At 59.2% G+C, this 25,743-nt stretch overlaps 1 protein-coding gene across 1 annotated transcript in view; it reads left to right on the top strand.

Annotated features, from left to right (window-relative positions):
• The window catches only part of COL8A2 (collagen type VIII alpha 2 chain), a 32,453-nt gene extending 8,687 nt beyond the window's left edge, over window positions 1-23,766 (top strand). Inside the window, exons 2-3 of the mRNA XM_075114524.1 lie at window positions 14,774-14,950; window positions 20,590-23,766. Coding sequence (XP_074970625.1) covers window positions 14,791-14,950; window positions 20,590-22,511 — 2,082 coding nt within the window. The 5' untranslated portion in view covers window positions 14,774-14,790 and the 3' untranslated portion in view covers window positions 22,512-23,766. The remainder of the gene's footprint in view (window positions 1-14,773; window positions 14,951-20,589) is intronic.
• The last annotated feature ends 1,977 nt before the right edge of the window (window positions 23,767-25,743 follow it).

Genomic DNA, 25,743 nt, shown 5'->3' with positions numbered 1-25,743 from the left:
AGGCCGGCGGCTCCCCGGGCTGCAGCAGGGGGTCTGCACCGTGCCCCAAGCCTGCCGGGAGTTGTCCTGCTCTGAGCAGTACATTTTTGCTGGATAGATGGAGCACCTGAGAAGGAGAGGTCAGCAGCGCTCCGGCACTGCGTGGCACGGCACAGCCGAACAGCCGGGGCCGGCGGGGATGTCCCGGGTACACGGAGACCCGGGCAATCGAGTTTGCCAGCCGCGGTATCAGGCTGAGCCCGTGTCGCCCCGTGGTTTGCTGGGGAGAAGTGTGAGAGCGCAGGGCTGGGCACGCTGTTTATATTGGTTAAATTGAGTTTTCTCTGGGAGATTGGGGGGCGCGGGGGGGCCTCCAGACAAGGGGCTTTTGTGAGCCAGGCTGCAAGCCGATCCTCTTTTGTGGTTTTGCTTTTTTGGATGATACAATTTGTTATTCCAAGAACTACCCAGCAAATGGACCCCATTAGCCGAGTCCCCAAAGCGGCTGGAGCTGGTGCTTGTGGCGCCTTTGCCTGCGCCCACCTTGGCCCCACTGGGAGCTGCTGGGGCCGTGTTACCACAGCGCCTTTGCCCCTGGATGGTGCCTGGGGGGAAGTGGGGGGCTGGGAGCCGCTGTCCCTCCTTGCAGTCTGCGGGGCTTGTGGCTGTGCTGACGGGGCATCTTACGGGATTAGCCTGGGCTGGGAAAGCCAGTGGGACAGGCGGAAAGCGCTGGGTTTGTTGAATTCCCGGCACACTCGTGTCCCTGGTGGCATGCTGACAATAAGCTGATTGTTGCTGCACTGCCAGGGGCTGGAGCCAGTGCCGGGAGGGAGCCCATCTGTGGGGCAGCCCCTTTGCCCCCTTGGACAGGGCTGGACCCTCTCCCTCACCTCTGGCCACCTGAGCTTGGCAGCTTGGTGGGAGGTGTGGGAGTTTGCTTCCCTCTGCCCTTGGGCACAAGGGCTCTGGCCCCAGCCCCAGCTGGTATTTAAGGTACTTCCCCCCAACATCCCTGGGGAAAGCACAGACTGTGAGCGGGGCTGAAGGTCCCAGTGAAGTGCCTGGGGAGCAGGGTGGGAAGCGAGGGGCAGCCGTAGCATCAGAGGTCCCGCGGTGGCTGCAGTTCTGCAGTTACCCACAGTGGCTCCACAGCACCCCGCGCCAGGCACGGGCACTTCTGTGCTGCCCACCAGGTCCCTGGCACTGAGCTGGTGGTGGCACGTGGGGTCCTGCCGGCAGCCCCCCACCTGCTCTGTGGCAGTGCCAGCACGGCTGGGTCTGCCCAGGACCACAGTGCCAAGGCATGTCCATCCCACCGGGCAGCCCAGGGCCGGGCGGTTCGGCCGGAGCATCCTTGGCCTGCTCGGCGTTACCTCCTACCGTGCGGGGATGCTGCTGGCTCTGTTTGCCTTGGCTCCATTGGGCTTTTCCCTGCATTTGAGCTGGCTGGAGCTGGGCAGGAGCCAGTGGGTTTATAAATAAAAGCATCGGACACCTCTCTGGGTGGTGCTGAAAGCTCCCAAAATAGCCCTGCTGCCCTGCCAAGGCGCGCGTGGCTGGGATGTTCACAGAGGCAGCTCCGGGACTGGGTGTGGGAGCAGGGTTCCCCTCTCCCTGACTCCCATCCCGGCCGCCCTTGCACAGTGGCCCCTGGGGTCTCTCTCCCCGGGCAGGCGGGCACCTGCTGCTCCTGCAGCACCAGGGTGGGCTGCCTTGCTCAGCCAGGAGAAGGGATGCACAGGAGCGGGCAGCAGGCACCAGCCATGCCCAGGGGTGGGTTTGCTGCAGGGGCTGGGTGCCTGCAGAAACCTCCCTGTCAGCGCAGGCATGTGGTGTCACAGAAAAGGGGGTCAGCGCTGGTGGGGACCCAATGCTGCGCTCCTGCGAGGGGAGCAGAGCATCCTGGGGCACTGCTTGGAGGGGAGATTGGCTGTGGCGAAAGCCCCTAAGCCAGCTCCAGTCGATGGAGAACTGGGAGGAGAGTGCCGGCCTTACAGCTTCACCTCCCGTGCCTGGCGCCGCTTGGCCACACGCCGTATTTTCACTGCAGCGCTGGCCTAGCCCAGGCAGGAATGGTCGGAGGCCGTGGGACACTGCCTTTGTGCAGTGTTTGCTTTCTGCTGGCGGAGGAAGTCTGGCTCGCCAGGGCTGCGGTCTGACCCTGGCAGAGCCCAGCGGGGGCCGTGGGAGGGGGCAGCTGCAGCATCCCGACAAAGGGAGCCCGGCAGTGGGCAGGAGACGGCGCCGGGAGCCAAGTGTGGGGGCAGGACCCTGTCCAGGGCTCCTCGCACCGGCCGCCTCCGCTCGACGCTGCCTGCCCTGCCTGCAACGCGCCGGGAGGGACCGAGGCGGCCGTGGCCTTGTAGACCCCGGTGCCTCTCTTGGTGGCCGGCTGCAGCGTGCCAAGGGCCAGCGTGGATGGGGGGGCTCCTGGCGCCTAGCTGCGGCCAAAGCCGTCCTCCCACCAGGCCCCCGCTGAATTCCACCCAGGGCTTGGCATTTCAATGTGCCGTGCCTTCAGAAAACAGCATTTTAATGCTCTTGCTGTAAATGAGGTGGAAAATGTCCGTGGGCTTGTGCAGGAAGGCTCCCGGGAGCCCAGCCACGCCGTAGGTGTGCCGGGGGCTGGCTGAACCCTGGCCAGGAGACTGGGGATGGGGTGGGATCCTCCGGAGCCCCGCGTCTCTCCAGGACTTCCCTGCAGCTGCAGGCCAGCTCTGCTTGTCCCGGTTATTTCCATCACAGCAGCGAGGCTGGCGCTGCCCATCCCCGGGGTGTGTCCCACCAGCCTCTTGGTGCAGAGATTTGGGGTGCACCCCATGGTGAGTGCGGCCGGGGAGCTGCTACCCCCGCACCGCCCCAGCCCAGCCAGTGCCTCCCTGCCTTTCCCTGCTCCGTTCCTGCACAATAACTCCTGGGTTGAAGGCTGAAGGGTTTCTTGGGTTTCTTTTCTCTTTTGGTTTCTTTTTTTTCTCTTTTGGGTTTTTTTTTTTTATAATTGTCCTCTAGAAAAATGGGATGAATAGGTCGATTTAATTTTTTCCCCATGTTTCATTGCCACATGTGACAGCTCATAAATGCCAGGCGAGCGCAGCAGCATGGCACCCGCAGCAGACACCCAGCGCTCGCCCGAGCCGGGGCTGCTGCACACCCACCATTTCCTAGAAGGCAGCAACGTGCCCACGCCTGCCCTGGGTCGGGTCTGCTCCCCGGGCTGGGGTCTGCTCCCCGGGCTGGGGTCTGCTCCCTGGGCTGGAGTCTGCTCCCTAGTGCAGGGGGACATTTGGGATCAGTGTTGGGTTCCCTCGGGTGCAGGACTGGGTGCCAGTCCCCTCCCGAGCACCACGGCATCCTTCTGGCACCTGCACCCAACAAGTGGGTGACCCCATGAAGAAGCCGGGGGTCCTCACCAGGCTCAGCGCTGTGACTCTGCCAGCACACGTGGCCTTGGGCAGGATGAGCCCCTCTTTGGGAAGCGGGTCCTGAATGGGGACAGAGGGAGGTTCCCACACAACACAGCTTGCAGGAAAACTGCCTGGAAAAGAGGAGCTGGATGTTTTTCCAGTTTGAAGCCCAAACAAAAGATTTTGTAATAAGTGCGTCCCGTGGCCTCGGCTTGGCACTCAGCTCAACCAGCCGCAGTGGCCGGCGCAGCCCTCCCCGGCCCCCACGAGTTGGTCCCCGGCTTCGCACCCCGGTGCTCCCAGGATGGGGCTGTGGGGCACGGCCCTGTGCCGTCACCACTGCAGGCTCCGTCCCTTCCTCCAGCAAAATGCACCTCCGGGAGACTGCAGGGACACCGGGACCTGGGAACGGCCCGGAGCACTGCTGGCTGCGTGTCTCTCCAAGGGCTGGCGTCTCTAACAGAAATAAATAAGTTCCACTGTGAAAATATTCTGTATATTCTGCACTGATTTCCACTGGTGCTTGAACACCAGGTCCCCAATTTTGCTTGGCAAAGGGTCAATGGTAACAGAGACGCCCAAGGCAAGTGCTCTGCGCCCCGCGGGGAGGCAGGGCTGGCCCTGGTGCTCTGGGGCCTGCGAATGTCGCCGGCTCCTCGGTGCTTTTCCGAGCCGGCTCGCTCCCGGGGCAGTCCCGGCTGCTCCTGCCGCTCCTTCCCCTGACCTGGGCCCAGAAGCGTTTTTTGCCCTGGGGCGGTTTGGGGCACACAAAATCTATCCCATTTTCCTCTGGGCAGCTGCCCTGCTGCGGTCCGGGTCCGGCCGCCTCCGGCTGCTCCGCGGGGCTCTGTGTGCCCCGGGCGGAGCGGCTCTGCTGGACGGTGCCGTGTCAGGAGAAGCAGAAGCAGCAGGAGACGAACATGGTTTGTGGGTGCAGGGGTCCAGCCAGGAGCGGGTGGAGGGGATCTGGAACCCTTTAAAGCGGCTTAAACAGGATACTCGATTGCACTAGAAATTAGGAGCCTGGTAATAAGATTGTGGCTTCGGGTAGCGGCACATTGGCATTACTTGAGGCCGAAAGCTCATTGTTTGTGACAAATATAGATGGTGCATGTGGGAACGGCGAGTGGCCCCCGTGTCCCCTGGGACATGGCACCCAACTGGCCGAGACCCAGGAACCCCGGGGGAGGAGGGGAGCGGAGCTGCTCCATGGGCCTCGCTGCCACCTCAGCCATGGGGCTCGGCGGGGAACAGGGGTCTTGGCGTAATCCCCAGGAAAGAAGGGCCACTGGAATTCCCTGTGAGGCTTTCGGCTCCGAGACAAAGGAAATGTGGAAACTAAAAAAAAAATAAAAATAAAAATTTCAAATTGAAAAATCAAGGCAGCTGATTCAGCGATGTTGAAACATCTTGTGACAGCGTCAGACAAATTTTTTCCAAACAAAATTCTGGGAAAAAGTCAGCCCAATTTTACACAACCCGCCCCTGTCCCATTGGAAAGGCACGTGCTGGGGGTGGCATGGGGGCTGCCCGCAGCCAGAGCGGCGCTGAGATCGGTACCCGGAGCCCCGCGGTGCTGCAGAGCCCTGGGAGCGCAGCCTTGCAGAGGCTCTGCACCCACCGTGGCGCCGGCCCCGCCGATACGGTCATTACAGGGTGCGGAGGAAAATCTGAAATCCAAGCCGGCAGCGCGGGGCCAGGGCTGGCCGGGCGGCGGGAGCGCGGTTTATGGTAGCGTCTTGTCAGAGTTTCCACTGAACACCTCAGGCTTGCTGGGCTCTCGCATCAGCTCACATAAATTAAATTAAATTAAATAACATAAACTAAAATACTGCCTGAAAAGTGTGCGCTCCATCCCCTCGCCGGGGTGTGAATATGTGTAAGCAGCTCCGCCGCTGCTGCCGTGCCAGAAAAGCTCCTTTATGGTGCACGGCCCCGGGGGCAGCAGGGGATGGGATGGGATGGGGACGGGGCTCTCGGGGCAGCGGGATGGGGAGGGTTCAGGCTGTGTCCTGCCAGGAGCCCCCGCTGTCCAGAGAGAACCTGCCACTCATTTTCTTTACCGGGTAAATTGAGAGCGCAGCAAAGTCGCACGCTTTAACGCCCTGACAGCTCTGAGCACAGGCTGGGATTGCCAGTCGCCTCCTGGGGTACGGCGAGGGCAGGACAGGCGAGGGGCCCTGCCAGCTGTCAGGGTGCAGCCCCCGCTCCTCCTCCCCACAGCTCGCCCGGCTCCGCCGCTGCCCACCCCGACGCCTCACCCACACCCAGCGGGTACCGGACCCCGGCGGGATGCTCTGCCCTGGGCGCTGTGCCAGGACACCCCGGGAAGGGACCCTGGCAGGAGTTGGGGGTGGCGTGGGGGTTAGGGACCACCCTGGGTGGGATTTGCTGAGCAAACGGGGAGAGGAGGGTCACTGTGCCTGCGCTGCCTGGAGGGGTGCTGGTGGGAAGCACTGGGGACAGGGACCCCCGTGCCGCCTGCTGTGCCCGGGGAGCAACACCTCGCCCCGGCAAGCCCCCGCGGCGCGGGCAGGGAGCAGCCGGTGCCGGGCCATGTGCCTCCGAGGCGAGGGCAGCTTTCGGAGCGGGCAGGGCCGTGGCACCGCCCCGGCAGGTAACCCTATCGCCCCGCGCCGCCGCCGGGGAGGGACGCAGCCGAGGCTGCTGCTCCTGAAATTTATTTTAATGTAAACCTAGCTCTAAGGCAGATTTTTCTCATTTTTAAACTATTTCATATCAATCCTTGGCCTGACATTTGTTTTCTTTGAGTGCGGTGGGGAGCGTGGTCGGCATTGCTGAGGATATCTCCTCAGGAATCTTGGCAGAGGCGGCTCCCTATCTTTGAAGAAACAGCAAATGCAAAACAGAAGGCAGATATTAGAGAAGCACAAACAATATTTTCCCCCTGCTATCCCCAGAAGCGGCGCAGCGGCCGGTGCGGGGACGCAGCCATGGGGGGACCCTGTGTCCAGACCCCACCGGCGGCACCGCACCTGCCCAGGTTGACCCCCGGGGCAGGCGGAGCAGGGCAGCTCCCCAACACCTGCGGCCACGATGTTGTGCAGAGGCGCGTGGCCAACCCGGTCCCCAAGGGCTGTGACCGACCCGCCGGGACAGGGAGCGGTGGCAGCCGCGGAGCAGTGGCACCGGGAGGGTTTGCAGCGGATGGGGGAGGCTGGTGCAGCCGGCGGTGTCCCCCCACAGGGGTCTTGCCCTGTTGGGGGCGGGGAGCTGGCCTTCGGGGTCCCTTCCCTCATGCTGAAACCCCAAGGAAATGGTGCTCCGAGGGCGAAGCTGGTTTCACCGGTGTGTTATTGCGGAGGGGTTTTACGGAGGACGTGCACGGCGAGGGTGTGTGGGAGCGCGGGCGGCTGCCGGAGCGTGGGCTGCCCGGCCAGGCGGGTGCAGGCGGCAGGGCGGGCACCAGCCAGGCACTCACAGGCTCACCTGGGGATGTTGCTAAAAAGCTGGAAGAGGAGAGGAAACAGAGATCAAAGGACCCAGCAAAACCAGGGAGACAGGATTTCAACCCCTGACATTAAAATAAAAGGACTGTTAGGATAAACACTGCAAGGCAGTTTCCCATCCCGGGGCAGCCAGGCTCGCTGGCGGGGGCGGAGGCCGGGGTTATGTTCCTTGGCGTTTCACACACGAGAAGATTTCGCAGCAGCTCACAAATTTGCCGCCGAGTCTGGGCAGCTGGGAGGGCGGCGCTGGCGAGGTGCGGTGCTGCTCAGCCCAGGAAAACAACGGCGCGGGGGACACTGTGGTGGTAACGCTGTGCTGGGGACCGAGCTGCTGGCCGGTGGCACCAGCTCTCCCGGGGCATGGGGAGCCGGCTCCAGAGCTGCTGTCCCCATGTGCTCGCGCTGCTCGGGAGCCTGTTTCCTCTGTGGCACGAGGCTGTGATGGACAGACTGTGTTCATCCTGCAGGAGGGCAGGCGCTGCTGCTGGGGCTCTATGCTGCACCTGGAGCTGCTGTGGGGGTTCTTGCAGCTGGCGAGAGAAGAGCAGGGTGTTGGGGCTGATGAACAGAGTGGCTGGGATGGCGGCACTGGGGCCTGGGGCAGGAGAAGCCCCTGGACACAGTTGCATGGACTGGTCCTACAGAGTATCCGCTCGCTGCTCATAACCTAATCCACTGAGGAATGAATGTCGGTGGGTTCAGACCTTGCCTCTCCCCCTGTTCGCTCTTGGCAGCTCAGGCACTTCTGGCCCTCTCCACCTCCTGCCCCAAGTTTCACCCCAGTGATGGATCATTAGGTGCTGAGGAAGTGGCTGAAAATGCTGCTGCACCTGCACTTGACATGGGTGCCTTGGAAAGAAGGGGAGGGATGCCCGGCTTAGGGCAATGTCCTCCCAAGTAAGCTCTGAAGCCACCGCAGGGTTCCTGGGCTCACCCGTGGCTCCCCATGCCAGCAGCTCACCTAGTGCTGTTATGGGCTCCCACTGCTCCTCGATCACCCGCATCCCCCTTCACGGGCGTTCGCTTCCCACGGGGTGCGTGGACAGAGGCTGGAACAGCCGTAGTGTTGCTGTGTTCGCTCGGGGGCAGAAACCGCGTCCCCCCGTGGTGCTGGTGCAGCTGCAATGGGCTCCGGCAGCACCAGGCTGCTCTATGCCATGCCATCGCCCCGGCTTTTGGTGGGCACAGTGTGGATGAGGACTGGGAGGTCTCCGGGGCATCCCTGCCCCACACTTCCCGGCCTGTGGCATGGGCAGCACCCCCCCGTGCGAGCTGCCCTGGCCTCTCTGAGCACCCCTGCCCCAGAAGGCTCTGGCCCGGACCACAGCTCGTTATAATTAAGCCGGTGACCCCAGCACGAGGCTGGAAGTTTAAATGTCTGCGGTTGATGGCCACTTGCCTGCAAATTCCCTGAGATGGGAATCGCTCTCTGCGGGTCCCTCCAGGCTTAGCAGAGTTCTTTGCAAAATGCCCTTTGTATTCGAAAACGCTGTTTCTGCACAGGAGCTGTGAGGGCAAAGCGGCGTCTGACCCACAGATGCTGGGTAAACACGGTCTGCTTCCCACCAGCGCTGATGTGTCCTTGGGCAGGGCTGCTTTGGCTGACCGAGCCGGCACGTGTCCCTCGGGGCGCGATGCCTGAAGCTCCTGCAGCTCGCTGGGGCTCGCAGCCCGCATCCCTCCCCAGGGTGTTTGGGCAGATGCTCCACATCCTGCTCCAGGATTCGGGCGTGAGAGGCTGTGCTCAGGTCACAGCATGGGCCGGGGCTCACGCAGCAATTTGGACCCTGCACAGCACGGCCCCCACCACTGCACCTGCACGGACCCTGCATGGACCCCAGGAGAGGGGCTCCAGACCCTGCTGGGGCAGCGGAGAGGACAGGACCCTCCAGCGCTTCCATCCTCACCATACAGCCCAGCTCCATCCCTCAGCTCTCCTTCTGCTCCAGCTTTTGGCTATCAGGGTCAGCACTGCTGCTGCCCCCCAGGCAGGCCATCCTCCCGCTGGGAGGAGGAGGAGGAGGAGAGGGGAAGAAGAGTGGAAGAAAAAAATGAATCCCCACAAAAATGTCTTCATAACAGGAAACGTCTCATAAAATACCTGTGGTTTGGCATGTGTGATCCGACTGGTCAAACTATGCACCTGGCAGGCAACCCTGCTATTAATGCTGTGCACAGTCTGGTATTTCAGTGGAGTTGAGGCTGGCGGGGGGAGGAGGATGGGACTGGGGAGGTCGGGGCGCAGAAACCCTCCGTCGGGGCTGGGGCAAGGGGCAGAACACGTCCCTTGGGTCTCACTCACCTCCTTGTGTACCCAGGAGACATCCCAACTGTGTTTCGGCAAGGGGACCACAGCACCCCAGGGATGCGGTGAGCTGGGCTGAGCCTCGTGCCCCGGGCAGAAACCCAGTGTTTCTGCAGGTTCAGGCCAGGGTTTTTCCACCCAGACCCAGGTCCATGCCAGTGAAGACCCAGAGGTCTCTGTCCAGGTGTCCAAATGCTGCAGTGCCCCATTCCCCAGGGATGGCTTTGCCCCCGTGAACACCCCGGGCTCCGGCCACGGCCAGGCGCATCGGCAGTGATCAGCCCGGAGCTCTCCTGCGCTCAGCGGAAGAGTTTTGACAGCTGGAGGTGAGGGATTAAGCCCTGAGCTGTGACCTGCGTCAGGCTCACGCCTTACTGCGCTCCCGGCACACACACGCAGAGGGTCATTAATCCGCCTTAGCTGATCCCTGACCCGGTGGCTGCAGGATCAAGCAGTGGCACCGACCCTGTTGTCAGCGCCACCACCGGACCCCAGGCTCCTCGGCTCCAGGCAGCGCGCACCACGGGCAGCCGGGACCATCGGCAGCGCGCACCGCACAGACCCCCACGACGGCCACGTGCTGGCCTGACACCAGTGCAGGGCATCGCCCGGCCCGTGCGATGGGGCAGGGTGCGGTTCCCGCGTGCTCCCCGCACTCTGCACATTGCAGATGTCTCAGGCATGTCGGGAGGCGAGTCGAGACAGGGAGAAATACCCAGGTCGGTTTTGCAGCAAGCTCTTTAGCTGCTGCCTGCAAACCAGCTCCTTTGAGATCAGCGGATCGAGCAGAGCCTGGCGTCCCACAGCCTCGCATCGTACACCCATCCCCAGGCCCCTCCCGCTGCAGCAGCCGCCCCTGCCGCGGTCCCCCCCGCACCAGCTCCGCTCCTGCACCCCGGCACGGCCGCCCCGAGCTGCGCACGTGCTGGCTGGCCCGTGGCTACCAGGAGCGGCTGGGCCCATGGCCTTTCTTTCAGCCCTCCGTACTAGTTGCTAACGTAGCAGGAGTTAATTAGCACGGAGCCCCCAGCCTCAGGGTTAATTTGGCTGCAGCTGCTGCCTGGACCGGAGCAATACGGATGGCTGCAGCCACCACCCGCAGCAAGCCGGGCTGAAGGCACCGCGGGGCTGTGCCGCAGGGTGATGCACCATGCTGTGCCGTGCCATGCCACGCCACGCCGTGCCGTGCCGTACCCAGCCCGCTCCGCGCGGGGCCAGGCGCAGGCGCTGCAGGGGCAGCAGGAGGCTGCCTGCAGATAGGGTGGGGTGTTTTTCTTTTGTCAAGGAAAATGTTTTCTTGTTCCCTCCGCCGACGGGCGGGCGAGGCTCCGGGTCCGTGCGGCGCGTACAGCAGCCTTCGGATCGGATCAGGTGTCATGCATTTAAGGACCGGCTCATGCCAAGACTCTCCCCGCGCGCTCCAGCGCTGCTCGGTGGAGCTGCTGCCTGATGCCTTTGGCTTTCACAGTCCGGCCTACGGAAACAACGTGCTCGCTCTTTGTTTCAATAGCTCACTTTTCGTTTTTGACTCATTTTATTATTATTTTTAAAGCATGTGTAGCACAAACCAAATCACCTACCTCCCTCTGGAGTCAGTCCAGCCCCGTGTTGGGCTTGGAAAACCTCCCTGCTTTATTTTTTATTGTAAATGACCGGAGGATGGAGCAGCTCGATGGGACACGGCGTCGTCCAAATCCACACTGCTCCAGCCCACCCACACGCGCCGGCTGCTTTCTCGGTGCTTTCTCTTTGCAGCGTCCACCCGCGCCGGGCGAGCGCGCGAGGTGCTCACCGCTGCTCGCCAGCAGCCCGGGGCCAGCTGCTGCCGTGGTTTGCAGATGTGGTGCCCGTGCCCCGTGCTCCCGGTGTGCAGCGTGGGGACGGGGACGGGCACAGGGATGACGATGGGGATGGCACCACGCCAGTGAGCCTGGGTGTGCCGTTGAAGCGCATCAAAGGCCCCATCGTGGCTCATCCCTGTGCCCCAGCAAACCTCCGTGGGGTCTGGCGTGGACCTGGGTTTGATCGGGGTGAGGGCCAGCGAGCAGCACGCCGCACCCCGCGTTGATCGCGCTTTTACAGCCGGGTTTAAACAAGCTCTCCATTTTACTGACCTTCAACCACAATTGCAGATCCCCCATGGATCTCATATATTGACTTAAAAAATAATTAGCCTTGAAGGGAGCAGGCGCGGTGCCTGCCTGCCAGGCCCATAATTAATATTTAAATAACAGGGGCCATAAATCAGCTGCAGCTCAGCGAACAAGCCCCCGGTTGTGTGCGCAGGGGCAGCGCGCGGCTGTGTTCCTCGCAGGAAGGTCGCCCGGTCTGCAGGCAGGGCCATGCCCGGCAGCGTTGACATGGATGCTGCGGGAGAGGGGGAGGGTGCAGGGTGGCAGCAGCCCCCTTCCACTGGGAACGGCCGGGAGCTGTGTGCCGGGAGCGCACTGGGAGCGTGCCGGGAGCTCGCCAGGCCGACCAGCACAAGCCCCAGCCTGTTTCTGGAGTGACGGGGGCGGCACAGACTCTGGCTGCCCGAGCCCCTGCGAGAACAAGGTGACATTTCTTGTCTCCTTTCTCGTGCTTTAAGTGTGAGATTTTTTTTCCTTTTCCTGAAGCTTTCATTGCGTGCCAGGGGTTTTTAACACGTCTGCTCACCGACTGCCAGGGGAGCAGACACTTGCACAGTTAGCACGGCCGCGGCGGCGCGCTCTGAAGCCGTGCCAGGGGTCTCCGTGCCGCGCCACCGCACCAGCTGCAGCCGGGTCGGGCCCCCGCTCCCCTCGGAGCCAAGCACCGGACCCCTCGAGCGCTCCCCCTGCGCGAATGAACTCTCCTGGCCCAGCTGCTCCTGCTGGGTTGGCTTTTCTGCAAGGAGCAGCTGTGGTCGAACTAGCAGACTGTGCCGGGGAGGCTGGAGCTGGCTCTGAAGGACGGCAGCCTGGCCAGCCGCGGTGCCTGCCCGGCATTGCACTGCCGAGCCCGGGAGCCGGCCACGGAGCCCCGTCCCACAGTGCCAGGGCCAGGAAAGGCTGTGCTCGGGAGCCCCCAAAGCATCTCCCCTGCCCCAGGCTGGAAAAAAATTACTCCTTGTGGGATTTCTGCTGTCCGTGCTGGAGCAGGTCCCAGTCCCTGGCCCCGCAGGAGGGCGGGCAGGTGACACTGGCCGTAGCCGTCACGGGCACAGTGGCCCCGTCTGCACCATGAACGAGCCGACATTTGCCACCTGCCCTGGGAGATGAGAAGGTTACACGGCTCCTCTTTGTGATTAATTATCATTTCATAATACAGGAGATTTCAGGCATGAAAGAGCCTCTTCATAGTCACGTTGTGCACACTTTATTCATCATATGAGACTCCAGATGTTTCCATTTTATTCTTATTAAATCACTGCCTGGAGAGCCCGGGTAATGTGAGGCCTCCTGCCCCGGAGCCGGGCAGTGCCGCGGGGGACAGCAAAGCACCAGCGACACCTTTTCCTCGAGGGATGGTGACTCGTGCCTGGGGGTCTCAGGCCAGACTGCCCCCCCACTGCCCCCGCAGCCCCTTGGGAGAGCGGGGGCAGGTAGAACAACCCATCCGGACCAAGGGAGAGCGTGCAGGAGCTCAGCCCTTGTCTGGAGACACCGGGTTACAGGCGGCCACCACAGCACAGAGCAGGGGGACTTGATTTTGTGTCCGGTGCACAGCAAAATACTGCCCAGAGCCAAGGCAGACAGATCACCTTGTTCTCCCTGTCCCTTTCCTCTGGCCCTTGTTTCCGTGTCTCTCCAACGACTGAGGTCTCGCAGAAGGACAGGGGGACATTCGCAAGCACTCCGCAGCACCCAGCAGCGAGGGGCTGAGCCGCCCCAGGGTGCTGCTGCCGTGGCGGGGGCTCATTGGAGCAACGAGCAGCATCCCATGAAAACACCCCAGTCGAGGGGAGGAGCAGGGGTGAATAAAGCCCAGGTGGGAGAGGAGTGAGCTGGGATGGGAGGGCGTTAGAGATGGAGGCACAGGGGTCATACCAGGTAAGGAAAACAAATAAATGGCTGATTCAGGGGTTTGTTCTCCTCTTTTATTTAGCAGAAACTGTATTTTTACAGCTGCAATCCCTTAAAATGGGATTCTTTTTCCCTTAAACAAATCCTTGTAAAATAATGCTTCATAAAAATAAGCGTTCCTCTTCTTGACCCCAAAGACAAAAAAACAATAATGCCGGCAAGGCCCTCTCTGTGCCGACGAGGAGGCTGATGGTGGCTGTCACGCGTGTCCCTGGCTGCGCCCGCCCGAGCCACGGCGTGGCAGGAGCCCGGCCATGGCCTCCCGCCGGCTGCTGCGGTGGGTCCGGCACAGCGCTGGTGCTGCTGGCTCCGGCGGGATGGGCAGAGCAGGGCTCCTCTCCCATCCTCACGGGGCCTGGGCTCTGTCACGCTGCCAGCAGCAGAGCTGTCCCAGTCCCCTCCATCCCTGCGGCTACGGCCAGGGCCAGCCACCACGCCAAGCGCTTGTAGCACCGGGAACAATTCCATGCCAGGGCTCCCCCTTCCTTCTACTTAATTTGCTTTAATTCTGTTTTAATTTGGGGGCGTCTGGGGGTTGCTTTTTCTCCAGGCTGCAGCTTCTTTTTTCCACTGCTGCTTCAGCAAAAGCGATTCAGGAAATTCCGATCAAATCCCGGCGCGCAGCAGCCCTGCCCCTGCTCCCCGGCAGGAGAGGCAGAGACTTAATTCTCATTAATAACCAGCACGGGTCAATTATTGTGAGAAGGAGGAAAACCAGCAAAGCTCTTTGGCATCACGTGTTATTTAAGCTTCCAAAAATAAATGTTCTTTGCAAATCAATCTGTTTGCAGCTCTGCGCGTGGAGCTGGCACAGAAGAAGTTGCTAGAGGAAAGGTATATTTATAGAGGGTATTTATTTTAAATAAACAGGCACTTAAGGCAGAGGCTGCTGCTCCCAAGTGCTGCAGCCCTCCCGTGGGCTTTCCCGGCTGAGGGCTCCTGTCCCTCGCCCTCTGAGGGAGCTCCCGCCTCTGCTCACAAAGCGCCGCAGTTGAGCCACGAACGCAGCAAGTCTCAGTCTCCAATATCATGATTTTGGTCCAGCACCCGGCGGGAGATGCAGCGGCCACCCAGGCCGCTCCCGGGGCAGGCAGGGCTCTGCGGTGGCAGCCCGAGCCACCTGCGGGAGCCACGGCCAGAACACACCCGGCTTGTGTTAGAGGAGACCCTGCCCTCTTGAGAGATGCAACAGCAACACTCAGCTCAGCAGGCTGTGGTTTTAGTCCTGCCTTTTTTCCCCTTCTTCTTATATATGTTAAAAATATATAAGGGAAGCCTGACGTGGACGTAACCCCAAACAAACAGGTACTGGGGCAGCCTCTGAAAGGCTCTGCTGGGTGCCCGTGGTTAGTTACTGCTCATAAACTGTGTATTTGTTGGGCATCGCCCAGCCAGCACGTGTCGGGAAGGATAACATGTTCAAGGCATCTGTGGTCCAGGAAACGGCAAATTCAAGGGAGTCCCGCTCCTGCCAGGATCCTTCCCAGGTTCCCGGCTGATCCTCGCGGGACGGAGGGTGCAGTCAGGGCTTGTGGGTGCCCGCTCTCACTGTCGCTTTGTCCGCAGGAGCAGTGGGGACCAGGATGCTGCCGGACACCGTGGCACTGCTGGTGATGATGGTGGTCAGCCTTCGCTCGGCGGCGGGAGGAGGCGCGGCGGGCTATGCCCAAGTGAAGTACATGCAGCCCATGGTGAAGGGACCCCTGGGACCCCCCTTCCGCGAAGGCAAAGGGCAGTACCTGGGTAAGGGACGTGCTCTGCGGGGGCGTGGGAGGACACAGGGCTGCGGCTGCCTGGGAGACCCGCCGGCACGGCAGGAATTGGCTGTAGCATCCTGCAGCCTTGTCACCCCCTTACCCTCGGGGCCGGCACCCCCAGAGAGCAGCCTGGCATGACCAAGGGTGCTGCTGTCCATAGCAGCTTTGGCCAAGTGCGGAGGGCTGTTTAGGCCGCGTTAACTCAATGCAGAAAGACAAGGACAGGCACAGAGAGGTTCAGCAGAGAAGTAGAGCCCTTTGCTCGCGTTGGGTGAGCACCCTTGGGGGCTCAGTCTGGGAGCTGGTGCACAAAGGGGTCCCACGAGCCTCTTGCTCCCCTCCTCCTCCATGTGTTGCCCAGTAGCTTTGAGGCTTGGCCCCAGGAGCCCTGGTGCTTGCCTTCTCTCCCTCTCGCTGCTGTTAAACCTGAGCTGTCCTTACAAGGCTCTTTCCACTCCTCCACCTATTCCGTTTTCCCTGTCCGCATTTCACACCAGCGGGGAAAGGGAAGAGGGCCAAGGTCAGGGCTGAGACCCAGCCTGGCGAAGGGAGAGCAGGAGAGAGACATTTCCTCCCTTGGAGAGCAGCAACCAGAAACTCTACATGTGTTAAATCACTCCCCACTGAGCGACAAGCGTCGTGCAGCGGTGCCGAGGTCACTGCTCCACACTGCCAGAGCTCCGGCCCTGCTTCCAGCCCAGGACCAGCCTCTTGCAACCACCTCCACGCCATGCCCTGCCTTTGCTGTAGTCCCCCAGTGCCTGCACAGGGCTCCTTTTAAGCCCAGCCCTGGCCACAGGTGCTGGAGGTTAGAAGGCACAGGTCTATCAGTGCCCTACACCGGCGGTTATTAGTGTGTGTTAATTACACACACCTTGGGGAACTGCTCAGGAACTTGGGGTCTTTGCAAATAGCAAGTGCTGAGTGTGACTGAGTTTCCCCAGCACTTTGTGGCTCATCGGGGCATTCCTCTGCCAAGTGAGCCCCCGGCACCTCCCCGAGGCGCACGCAACCATCGCTGCACCCAGGGTAGCAGCAGCACGGTATCTTCAGCTCAGGAGGGGGATGGAGGGGAGGGTCTGAGCCTTTTCATTGGTACCAAACACAGCAGTCCCCAGTGCTCTTCCTAGAGCCAGCCGCTGCTGGCAGCACTGCGGGATGGGGTGGTGCTGGGGCTCAGGTGCCAGGACCCACCGGGCTGGTGCTTGGACCTTGGGAAGAGCCGCTGGAGCCCTCCCCGTGGGTTCACGCAGACCCAGACCCTCCGGGGAGCTGAAGTCTTGGCTCTGCGAGGAGAAACTGGAGAAGGCTTGGCTGCTGGTGGCTGATTTACTGCTGGGCTGAATGGCTTATCAGGAGTTCAGCTCAGCACATATGTCAGAAAACACACAGCTAAACCTGGAGCCGAAGCATTCTACGAGCCCCCCGCCTCCCTGCCCCCTTCCCAGCTGTTGTAAAGCTGCTCCCTGAATCCCAGCCAGAGACAAAACCTTCCAGAGTAGCGCAGGAACGTTTCAGCTGCTGGTGGGACTGGATTCAAATATCTCCCTGCTGTTTTTCCTTCTTTTTTCCCCCCTTCTTCCTATGCATCGGAGCCGCTTGCACTGCCTCTGAGCTGTGCTGCCTGCTAACTGTGGCGGAGAGAGGAGTGAGCGGGCCGGGCTCTTTGCAAGGTGCAGTTTGGGTGCAAGCTTTCCCAGGTTAGGCCAGGCACGGGTTAGAGGAGACATTGAGGCAGGGCAAAGCACAGGAACCCCCTGGACATTACTCTTCTAAAACCCCTGGGAAAGAGAGGATGGGCAGGGGGATGCAGGCAGGGGGGCAGCGGCAGCCTGAGCCACCAGCTGTGGGGCTGCACGGAGGTGGCTGGGGAAGCTGGTGCCTCCTGGATCCCACCAAGTTCCCATCTCTGCTTAACCTCTAATTTGGCAAGGAAAATCCCTGCTGGCCTCCTGCCCACTGTCAGCTCAGCTGACTTGCCGCGACGGCGCAGGGCCATGCCGTGCCCCTGTGGGTTACCCCTGAGTTACTGTGCAGGGCCCCCCTGTGCTGCCCCAGCCTGGCCCCGGGGCTGGGACCCCTGCCTGAGGGGCAAGGACAGACCCCGGGGCTGGGACCCCTGCTTGAGGGGCCAGGACAGACCCCGGGGCTGTGGAAGCTCTTGCCGGCCTGCGGGTGCCATCTAGTGAGAGACAGGGCTGGCTTCCTCAGGGTGCCAGACACCTTTTCTGACCCAAAAATAGGCTCCCCAGGAGCGTGGAGGCAGCTCTGGGTAGGAAATGCTGCTAAATGCTAAAATGATAAAAGCATTTAAGCAGATATTTACCCAGTTGGTTTTTATTTTGGCTTGGTTAAAACCGTGTCTGTGCAGCTTGCAGCCAGGTAAAACCACCGCTGGGTGCTGGCCGGGGCTCAGGGAGCCCAGCATTTCCCTGTGCACACAGAGAGCCAAGCCAGCAGCACCCCAGCTCGGGGCACCGGTAAGGCATAGGCGATGCCCAGGGCGGTGGTTTGTGCCAGGGGAGCGGTGGAGCTCTGACCCAGGGACAGCACGGAGGGTTCAACTCAGGGCAGCAGCCTCAGCTGCAAAGGTGAAGGAGCACTTTTCACCTCCCCAGGCTTGGGCAAGCTCAGGGAGAGCCCAACCTCTGCCTTCAGGGCTGCGCTGCCCAGGAGCAGGGGAGCAGGCGGGTGCCGGGCAGTGCCCGGGCTGCTGCTGCCCAGTGTCCCCAGAGCAGGTGGCCCACAAGTCCTGCGGCTTTTAAAGAGACTCGGTCCTGTGATCCCTGTGGGGCTGCTGCTTGCTGCATAAGGTCAAGAGGCTGCCAGGTCCCTTAGCTCCTGCTAATGGGGAAATGTCATTTGCCACTTCCATGCTTCTTTCTGCAGTCTGCTCTCATCTCGCTGCCACCCCCTTGCACGGCAGCTCCATCGATGGGGTTTGTGGCTGGGTCCTGCACTGAGCAGCCCCGCACGGCCCAGGGCACTCACTGCAAAGGAGGATGGGACGAGAGATGCAGTGACACTGGTTCCATGCAATGTCTGTACGAGCCTGTGAAACTCGCTCTCACGAGACAAGGCTTGGCAGCAGTGCTGGAACAAGCTCGGCCGGGCTCTGCCATGGAGCAGCCAACCTCTCCTTCCTGCAGTGACATCCGGCCGCGCTGGCCAGACCCGCTGCTGACTGATCGTGGCTGGGAACCGCTTCCCATCTTGCTGGATTACTCCTCTGCCGGCCAGTCCACGCTGCCGGGTCCCTCCTTCAGGTGTGCAGTGGTCCTTACTGAGATGCGTGCAGCTCCAGAAGGGCTTCAGGATCGGCCCGGACACGTCCATGTCCCTGAGGAGGTGAAAAGCTCTGTGGTGCCCAGGCGAAAGCTTGCAGGGGCTATGCCTGCTCCTTCCCCTTCCCGCTGCCCCAGCTGGCTCCTTGCATTAGCATTCATGGCAGCTTTGTTCATGCTTCGAGGGGAACACATAACCCCATGCTGCTGCTGTGAAATGCAGAGCTCTGAGACATGCGTCTGTGGTAAGACATGGTCTTTTGAAATTGGATACCACTGGGGCTGCAATGTCCCAGTTTCTCTCCACTAACGTCCCCGGTTTGGTTTTCCCGTCTGCTTTTTTGGCTGCCTGCAAGTTGGCAGCTCCTGCCTGGCGTTTCTCTTCACTGCCTTATGTGAGAGTGTATGTGCGCGCTTTTTCCTTCCTTCACGGGCTCAGCTGTAGATCCTGTTCTGATTCCATGCAAAATGACCTAAAAAACTAATTATTTTCAAACCATCACAAGAAGGAAAAAAAAAAGAGGGGAGGGGAGAAAACACATTGAAATAATTTTCTGGAGAAAAATTTTTCCAGAATTCAAACCCCTGAAATCTGCTTTAGTGCAACATTCACATCTCCTTTGCCTTCTTTCCCACACCATTTTCTGGGGTGCAGAGCAGGAGGTTTGCAGAAATCCAGTGGCAATGTCATGACAGACAAGTATTTCCTTAATTTCCCCAGCCAAGTGACCTCTATTACAGCCTAGGATGTGGGCCAGGCTTTGATATGTAGATAAGCTCTGAAAATGTTTCCATTACCAAAAGAAAAACAAGCAGGCACCAGACTTGGAAATGGCCAGAGCTAATTGCTGTGCTTAGGAAAGGTAAAGCTGCCCCGATGCACTGGAACGGTGCCTGCTGCTGCCGCAGTTATTCTTTTCACGTGTCTCAAATCTCTCCTAATCTTTTCCCGTTGACTGAGAAAAATCTCCGTGTTGGCAGATCCTGGTGCTACGGGTGTCCGTGCTCCCAAGGCCCGGCTCAGCTCGCTGAACACCCAGGCTGGGGGCCGAGTTCGCAGAGCTCAGGGACGCCCCTGCCTCCTCCTCAGTGCCATGCCAGGGCACACAGCCTCATGCCATGGGCCGGTTCTGCTCCCACCCCAGACGGGATCCATTCCTATCCTGGGAGCTTGCCCGTACAGATCTGTTCCCGACTGGAATGTTCAACTTTGGGCAGATCTGGCTAAAATACGCCCAAAGTGTCAAGGCCCTTTCCTCTGCCCTTCAGATTTCTCATCATAGTCCCATGTATGTGCGACTGCCAAGTATTTCCTTCATTTCAAGCTTCCCCCCCCCCCAAAATAAAGAGTTTGTCAGATTTACTCTTTCTCACCCGTTCCCAGTGTCACGTGGGGAGCGACACCCTGCCTGGGCCAGCCTCAAGGCGTTATTTATCCTCACGTCTGCGCTTTAAGTACCGAGCTGCGGTGGGCATGTAATCTGGCTCTTCTCAGCTTTGTAGTCTCTCAGCCCATTAGTTTCTTTCTTATATCCGTTTGCAAAAGACCTCTATAAATTCTTTAAATGTCAAGTGGTTACGGCCTATTCCCAGCTGGGCTGACTCATTTGGATGTAACTGAGGTTGCATTTCCCTTGCAGCTATTGGCTTTTCCTCCATCCTCAGCACTTTTTTTCTTTTTGATGAGTTTTCCTCTGCCTTGCTGGACACAGGAGCTGAGCCAGGGAGCACTGCGGGCATGTCTTAACCCATGCACAAATCACCTATTTTGGTCTCTCAAGCGCATGTCCAAGAGTTTTCTTTTTAATCCAAAAGGATTAAAGGTCTCCCAAGGCCCTGGACTTGAGGCATGGTGTGGAAGGATTATCCTCAGTCTTGGCTCGCTCTGTCACCGTCCTCTTGGCTGAGCACAGGCAGGAGCGAGTGAATCCCACGGTACTTTCAAGGCCGCTGGAAAATGAGGCAGCGGGAGGTTTGAATCCAGCTCCTAAAAAAAACCCCCACAGTAGGTCATCACAAGACAACGCTGCCAGAGCCGATGGCAATTGCTGGTCTTGTTGACACCCTCTCTCTGTGGAGGGATGGATGGAGTAAGGCTTGAATTAGTACCCTGGTCTCTGGCCAAGGTCTTGCCTCAAGACAGTTCTGCTGATGTGGTGGCCCAGGAAGCCACTGTGGCCATGTTTAAATAAAACCATTCCTAGAGAAGGGTGCTCTTGCAAGTACGGAGCCAGGCAGCGCTGAAGCCCCTGGCTTTACCGCCCTGAGGGCATCACGCACCAGGCAGGCTCCTCCACCCGCCGCCTGCCCCAGTAAAGCTCCATGTCTCCTCTCTCCACAGACATGCCACCGATGCTGCCGATGGACCTCAAAGGGGAGCCAGGACCGCCAGGGAAGCCTGGCCCCCGCGGACCCCCCGGGCCCCCCGGATACCCAGGAAAGCCGGGCACGGGGAAGCCAGGAATGCACGGCCAGCCCGGGCCTGCTGGGCCTCCCGGCTTCTCGGGCATTGGGAAACCCGGCATCCCAGGACTCCCTGGAAAGGCGGGTATGAAAGGGATGCCTGGAGCCAAGGGTGAGCCTGGCATGCGAGGAGAGCAAGGGCCAAGAGGACTGCCTGGCCCCCCGGGGCTGCCGGGGCCGGCCGGCATCTCAGTCAATGGGAAGCCAGGCCCCCAGGGGGGTCCCGGCTTGCCCGGGTTTCGGGGTGAGCCTGGCCCAAAAGGAGAGCCGGGTCCTCGCGGAGAGCGAGGGATGAAGGGTGAAAATGGCGTGGGGAAGCCAGGGTTACCAGGGCCCCGGGGGAACGGGGGCCCTCCTGGCCCTGCGGGGCCCCCGGGGCCCATTGGCATTGGAAAACCTGGCCTCGACGGCCTGCCCGGTGCGACGGGGGAGAAGGGTGACATGGGCCCTCCGGGTGGGCCCGGCCTCAACGGGGAGCCCGGCCCCATGGGGCCCCGGGGCCCCCCCGGCATCGACGGGATCGGTGTCCCGGGTGCTGCAGGGGTGCCGGGGATACAGGGCCCCATGGGGCCCAAGGGAGAGCCCGGGATCCGCGGCCTCCCTGGTTTGCCGGGCCCAACGGGCTACGGGAAGCCAGGCTTGCCGGGCCTGAAAGGAGACCATGGGCAGCCCGGGGTGCCGGGAGCCATCGGCGACAAGGGGGAACCCGGTGTTGACGGGGAGCCAGGTGAGCCGGGCCCTGCCGGCATCATTGGCCCACCGGGCCCACCGGGGTCCATGGGCCTGCCGGGCAAGCACGGGCTGCCCGGCTCCAAAGGTGACGTGGGGCCGAGCGGGCCCCCAGGAATGCCGGGCATGCGCGGTGACCAGGGCCCAAACGGCTTCGCGGGGAAGCCAGGGGTGCCGGGAGAAAGGGGCCTGCCTGGGTCACAGGGACCCCCCGGCCCAACAGGCCCCAAAGGAGAACCGGGGTTCATCGGCCTCCCGGGGGTGCCAGGATTAACGGGCGGCCCCGGGCCGAAAGGGGATGGTGGGATCCCAGGGCAGCCGGGGCTCAGGGGCCCCTCCGGCATCCCAGGCTTGCAAGGACCAGCGGGTCCCATGGGGCCTCAGGGGCTACCAGGGCTGAAAGGGGAGCCTGGGCTCCCTGGGGTTCCTGGTGAAGGGAAGACCGGCGAGCCCGGCATGGCCGGACCCATTGGCCCCCCGGGAATGCCAGGAACACCAGGGCTGAATGGGCCACCAGGCCCGCCAGGGCCGCCCGGGCCGCCAGGAGCGCCCGGGGTGTTTGACGAGACGGGCATCGCGGGGCTGCACCTGCCAGACGGAGGCGTGGAGGGGGCCGTGCTGGGGAACGGCAAGCCGGGGAAGCCACAGTACGGCCGAGGAGAGCTCTCCGCTCGGATCGCGCCAGCCTTCACTGCCATCCTCACCTCCCCATTCCCGGCATCGGGCATGCCGGTCAAGTTTGACCGGACTTTGTATAACGGGCACAACGGCTATAACCCAGCCACCGGGATATTCACCTGCCCCGTATCCGGCATCTACTACTTTGCCTACCACGTGCATGTCAAAGGGACTAACGTTTGGGTGGCGCTTTATAAGAACAACGTGCCCGCCACCTACACCTATGACGAGTACAAAAAGGGCTACCTGGACCAGGCCTCGGGCAGTGCCGTGCTTGAACTCAAGGAGAATGACCAAGTCTGGGTACAAATGCCCTCGGACCAGGCCAACGGGTTGTACTCCACGGAATACATCCACTCCTCCTTCTCCGGGTTCCTGCTTTGCCCCACATAACGGCTGTTGGGCACGTTTCCTTTTCACCCACTTTAGCCATAAACTCATTTTTTTTTTTTTTTAAAAGTTTTTTAAAATTAATACAAAAAAGAGAAATCACTGGGAAGAACGCGCAAGCCGTTGTCGTGGGACCTTGCTTCACGCTGTTTGATCCATGAGTCAAAGAGGGTAATCGTAAAGGAGACATCTATCTTTCTTTTTTGGGGGAGGGAGAAGGGAGGGAGGGAAGTGACTTCCTCAGCAAAGCATATTTGGAATAAATTTTACCCTAGTGACTGTACATCAAACACAGGAACGCACTTGGGATGGCAAGGATCTGGCTCTGCAGTAAACTGCTCTGTGACCCAGAGAGGGTCGCCTGGAAGACCAGACCCTTCTGGTCTGCAATCAAGTGCCCTTGTTTCCCATTTTGAGTACTAGTGAAATAAATACAGCTGTTGTAACGGATGGTCTATTTGCTAACCAGCACAGGGGTCCTAGGCACTTAACGCAAACCTGTACAGCAGCAGAGATCTGTGATGGATTGAGAAATTTCCTTCCCAAACCATCAGACGCCCAAGTTTCAGTCTCACTGGTGCCTATTTTCTCAGACTGTGCTTTGAGGCAGTCCCTCTGATTCACTCCGGATTCAGTGTGGTTGGATTTATTATCTTAAAAAGTGGAACACTTTGCATAAGCACCTTCTTATAGGAAGTAAATATTATTTTTAACCCTCCCCCCAGCACCTTTAGGAATAAAAACATCCAGGCATTGGTATCTGGGAGGATGACAGCCGACCTATCCCAAAGCCGTTGAGGGAAGCTGGGACCCCTGGGATGAACAACGATCCTCTCTCTCGGGTTAATCCATCTACTGGCAAGTCCAAGGGCTAGTTCTGTCCTGTCAGTTTCTTTGCAGCCCAAAGACTTGCTTGGCCTTGTGAGCATCTTATTCCTTGATGACACAAGGACAGCACCACAAGCCCGGCTTAGGGTGCTTCTAGCCTGGTTTGACAGAAGGTTTAGCTATGCTTTCTTGAAAGTGCCACTTATGGACAACTTGCTTTTACTGCCTCACTATTTCGGGATGTGTAAACTTCTGCATTGGTACCCCCCCTTTGTCTGGGGACCTTTTAATTAAGAGAAAAATAGCGTTTGTTCTAACTTTCCATTCAGTCATTTTACAACGGTGCTATTATCTACTTAACAATGTTATTGACAAGTCTAGTGCAATATGTACCTGTAAAAGTGCACCATTGCAGGTGCCCTCTGTGACTTAGGTTAAAAAAAAAAAAAAGAAAAAAAAAATCACATTTGTCTGTTGTTACCACTTTGCCTCACTAATGCTTGAAACGTTACCGACCTGAATATGAGCTACACGGTTCCGGGAAAGGTATGCACAGATACTGACCACTTGGCTGCTCTGTCCTTTGCCAAAGGGAGCAACTGAACCCTGTTGCTTTGCAGGATTTCTCATGGTAGAATAGTCATTCCCACTTGCACTTACAGTAAAGCGAGTCTTCTTAGCCCAGGCGTGTAGCACGCTGCTGAAGTTAATCCACGTGCGTTACACTGCATGTCCCTCCGCAAAGGCACATCCCTGAGAAAACAGCAACAATTTGGTCACCAGCTGGGCAACTACTACCCTTAAGTTTTCCTAAAGCCGGTTCTATGGCCAAAGAAAAGGAATGTAGTGAGAATGGGACTTGGGATCGTTCTCCAGACGGACTGTACAAGATATTTAAACAACTTTTTCTATTTCTGTTCTGTTTGTTAGTTTTTTTTTTCCGTAAGCCTGTCCTGTGTTTCTGCCTCTTGCCATCGAGGGCTTCCTTTTAAAAAATGCACCTATCCCTGAACACAAAGAGGAAATTAACAGTCCGAAGGCCAGTGCTTCAGCTACCGCCCGGCTGGGGCTGGGGCTGGCCTGTCCCCCTCCCGGAGATTTTACTGTACAAAAAGCTGCAAATTTCATGTAAAGATGAAACCTTCTCAGGCTGAAAGGCTGCCCCAGTGTCTGATCCCGCTGGACGTTTTTCACTCCTGAAGGGAGGGGGGTGCCAGGGCCATCCAGGTTTTGATCGGAACAGGTTACTTCCCGCCGGAACAGAAGCCACACAAAGAGAGTCCCTAAAACTATAAGTGGAAGCTCAGATGTTTTCTTTAAGCCCAGGCTTGGGAGGAAGGTGCTAGGATGGGGCCCGTGTCTCCTTTATTGACGCGCCTTTCCTGTGGAGAACAGCAACAAACCCGAGCTGGCGCCACGCAGGGCCTCGGCCAGCGCGGGGTCTGGCTCCTTCGGCCGCACGGCACGGCCGGCGACGCGTGCACGCTGCCTGCGGCGGGGCCAGGAGCTTCGTGCGCCGGGGCGGGAACCGCATCCTGTTACTCAGCAAAGCGACTTATTTATACTGTGTTCTAACCTACACTCCGTCTCTTTTTGTTCTGTTTTATCCGAAACTTCTTTTTCTAGCTGGTATAAAGCAACAACAAAAATACTCGCTGTAACTGCACCATGACATTAACTTGTTCAGTGCTGTAGATACCGTTTTGCAATTTCACTTTCCCTTCACGTGCAGAGCGTAAACCGTAATCAACCTTCCGCAGCTATATAACCTGATACATTTACACAGTAACTGAAAGGCAAAGATATTACACGCACATAGAGTTAGGGTAGGAAGAACGATGCACAGGATGAGGGAGGCTGTTCGCTGAACCGGACACTGTCAGGAAGAATTTTTTTCCTGGAGTACTGAGTACGTGATATTCGCCAGCAGAAAGGGTTATTTTCTGTCGTGTGTGTGAGCGCATGGGGTTTTGGTTTCAATCACAATAATGAAAAGGTTGTGTTGGATGAAGTATGTCTATTTTTAATTATGAAAACTGCATTACAATGTGCATTTTTATATACAAATTCTTACTATTTTTTTTAAATTTGCCTCTAGTATCTTCATTTCTAACCTAGTATTATAGAGGTTTTTAGTTTTGTAAATATGTATTACATGCACTGTCTGTCATAGTAAAGTTGGTTTAAAATGCACTCTTTTTGTGATCAGAAACTGGCCTTCTCTTCAGAACTAAAACTACAGTACTTGATTGTATTGACAAAACATCAATAAAACTTATTGTACAAAAGGTGGGCTCAGCTGTGCCTTCGTCCTTGCTCGGCCTCGCTCATAACACCGTTCATACAGACCTCTTGCGCTGTATTTCTGTCTCAAATCCAGCTCGCTTGCTCCCAGCAGCCCAGCAGG

Source organism: Phalacrocorax aristotelis, chromosome 20 (assembly GCF_949628215.1).
Source record: "Phalacrocorax aristotelis chromosome 20, bGulAri2.1, whole genome shotgun sequence".
Classification (NCBI taxonomy): domain Eukaryota; kingdom Metazoa; phylum Chordata; class Aves; order Suliformes; family Phalacrocoracidae; genus Phalacrocorax; species Phalacrocorax aristotelis.
The sequence above is the reverse complement of the archived record's forward strand: the minus strand, read 5'-3'. Positions and strand labels throughout refer to the sequence as shown.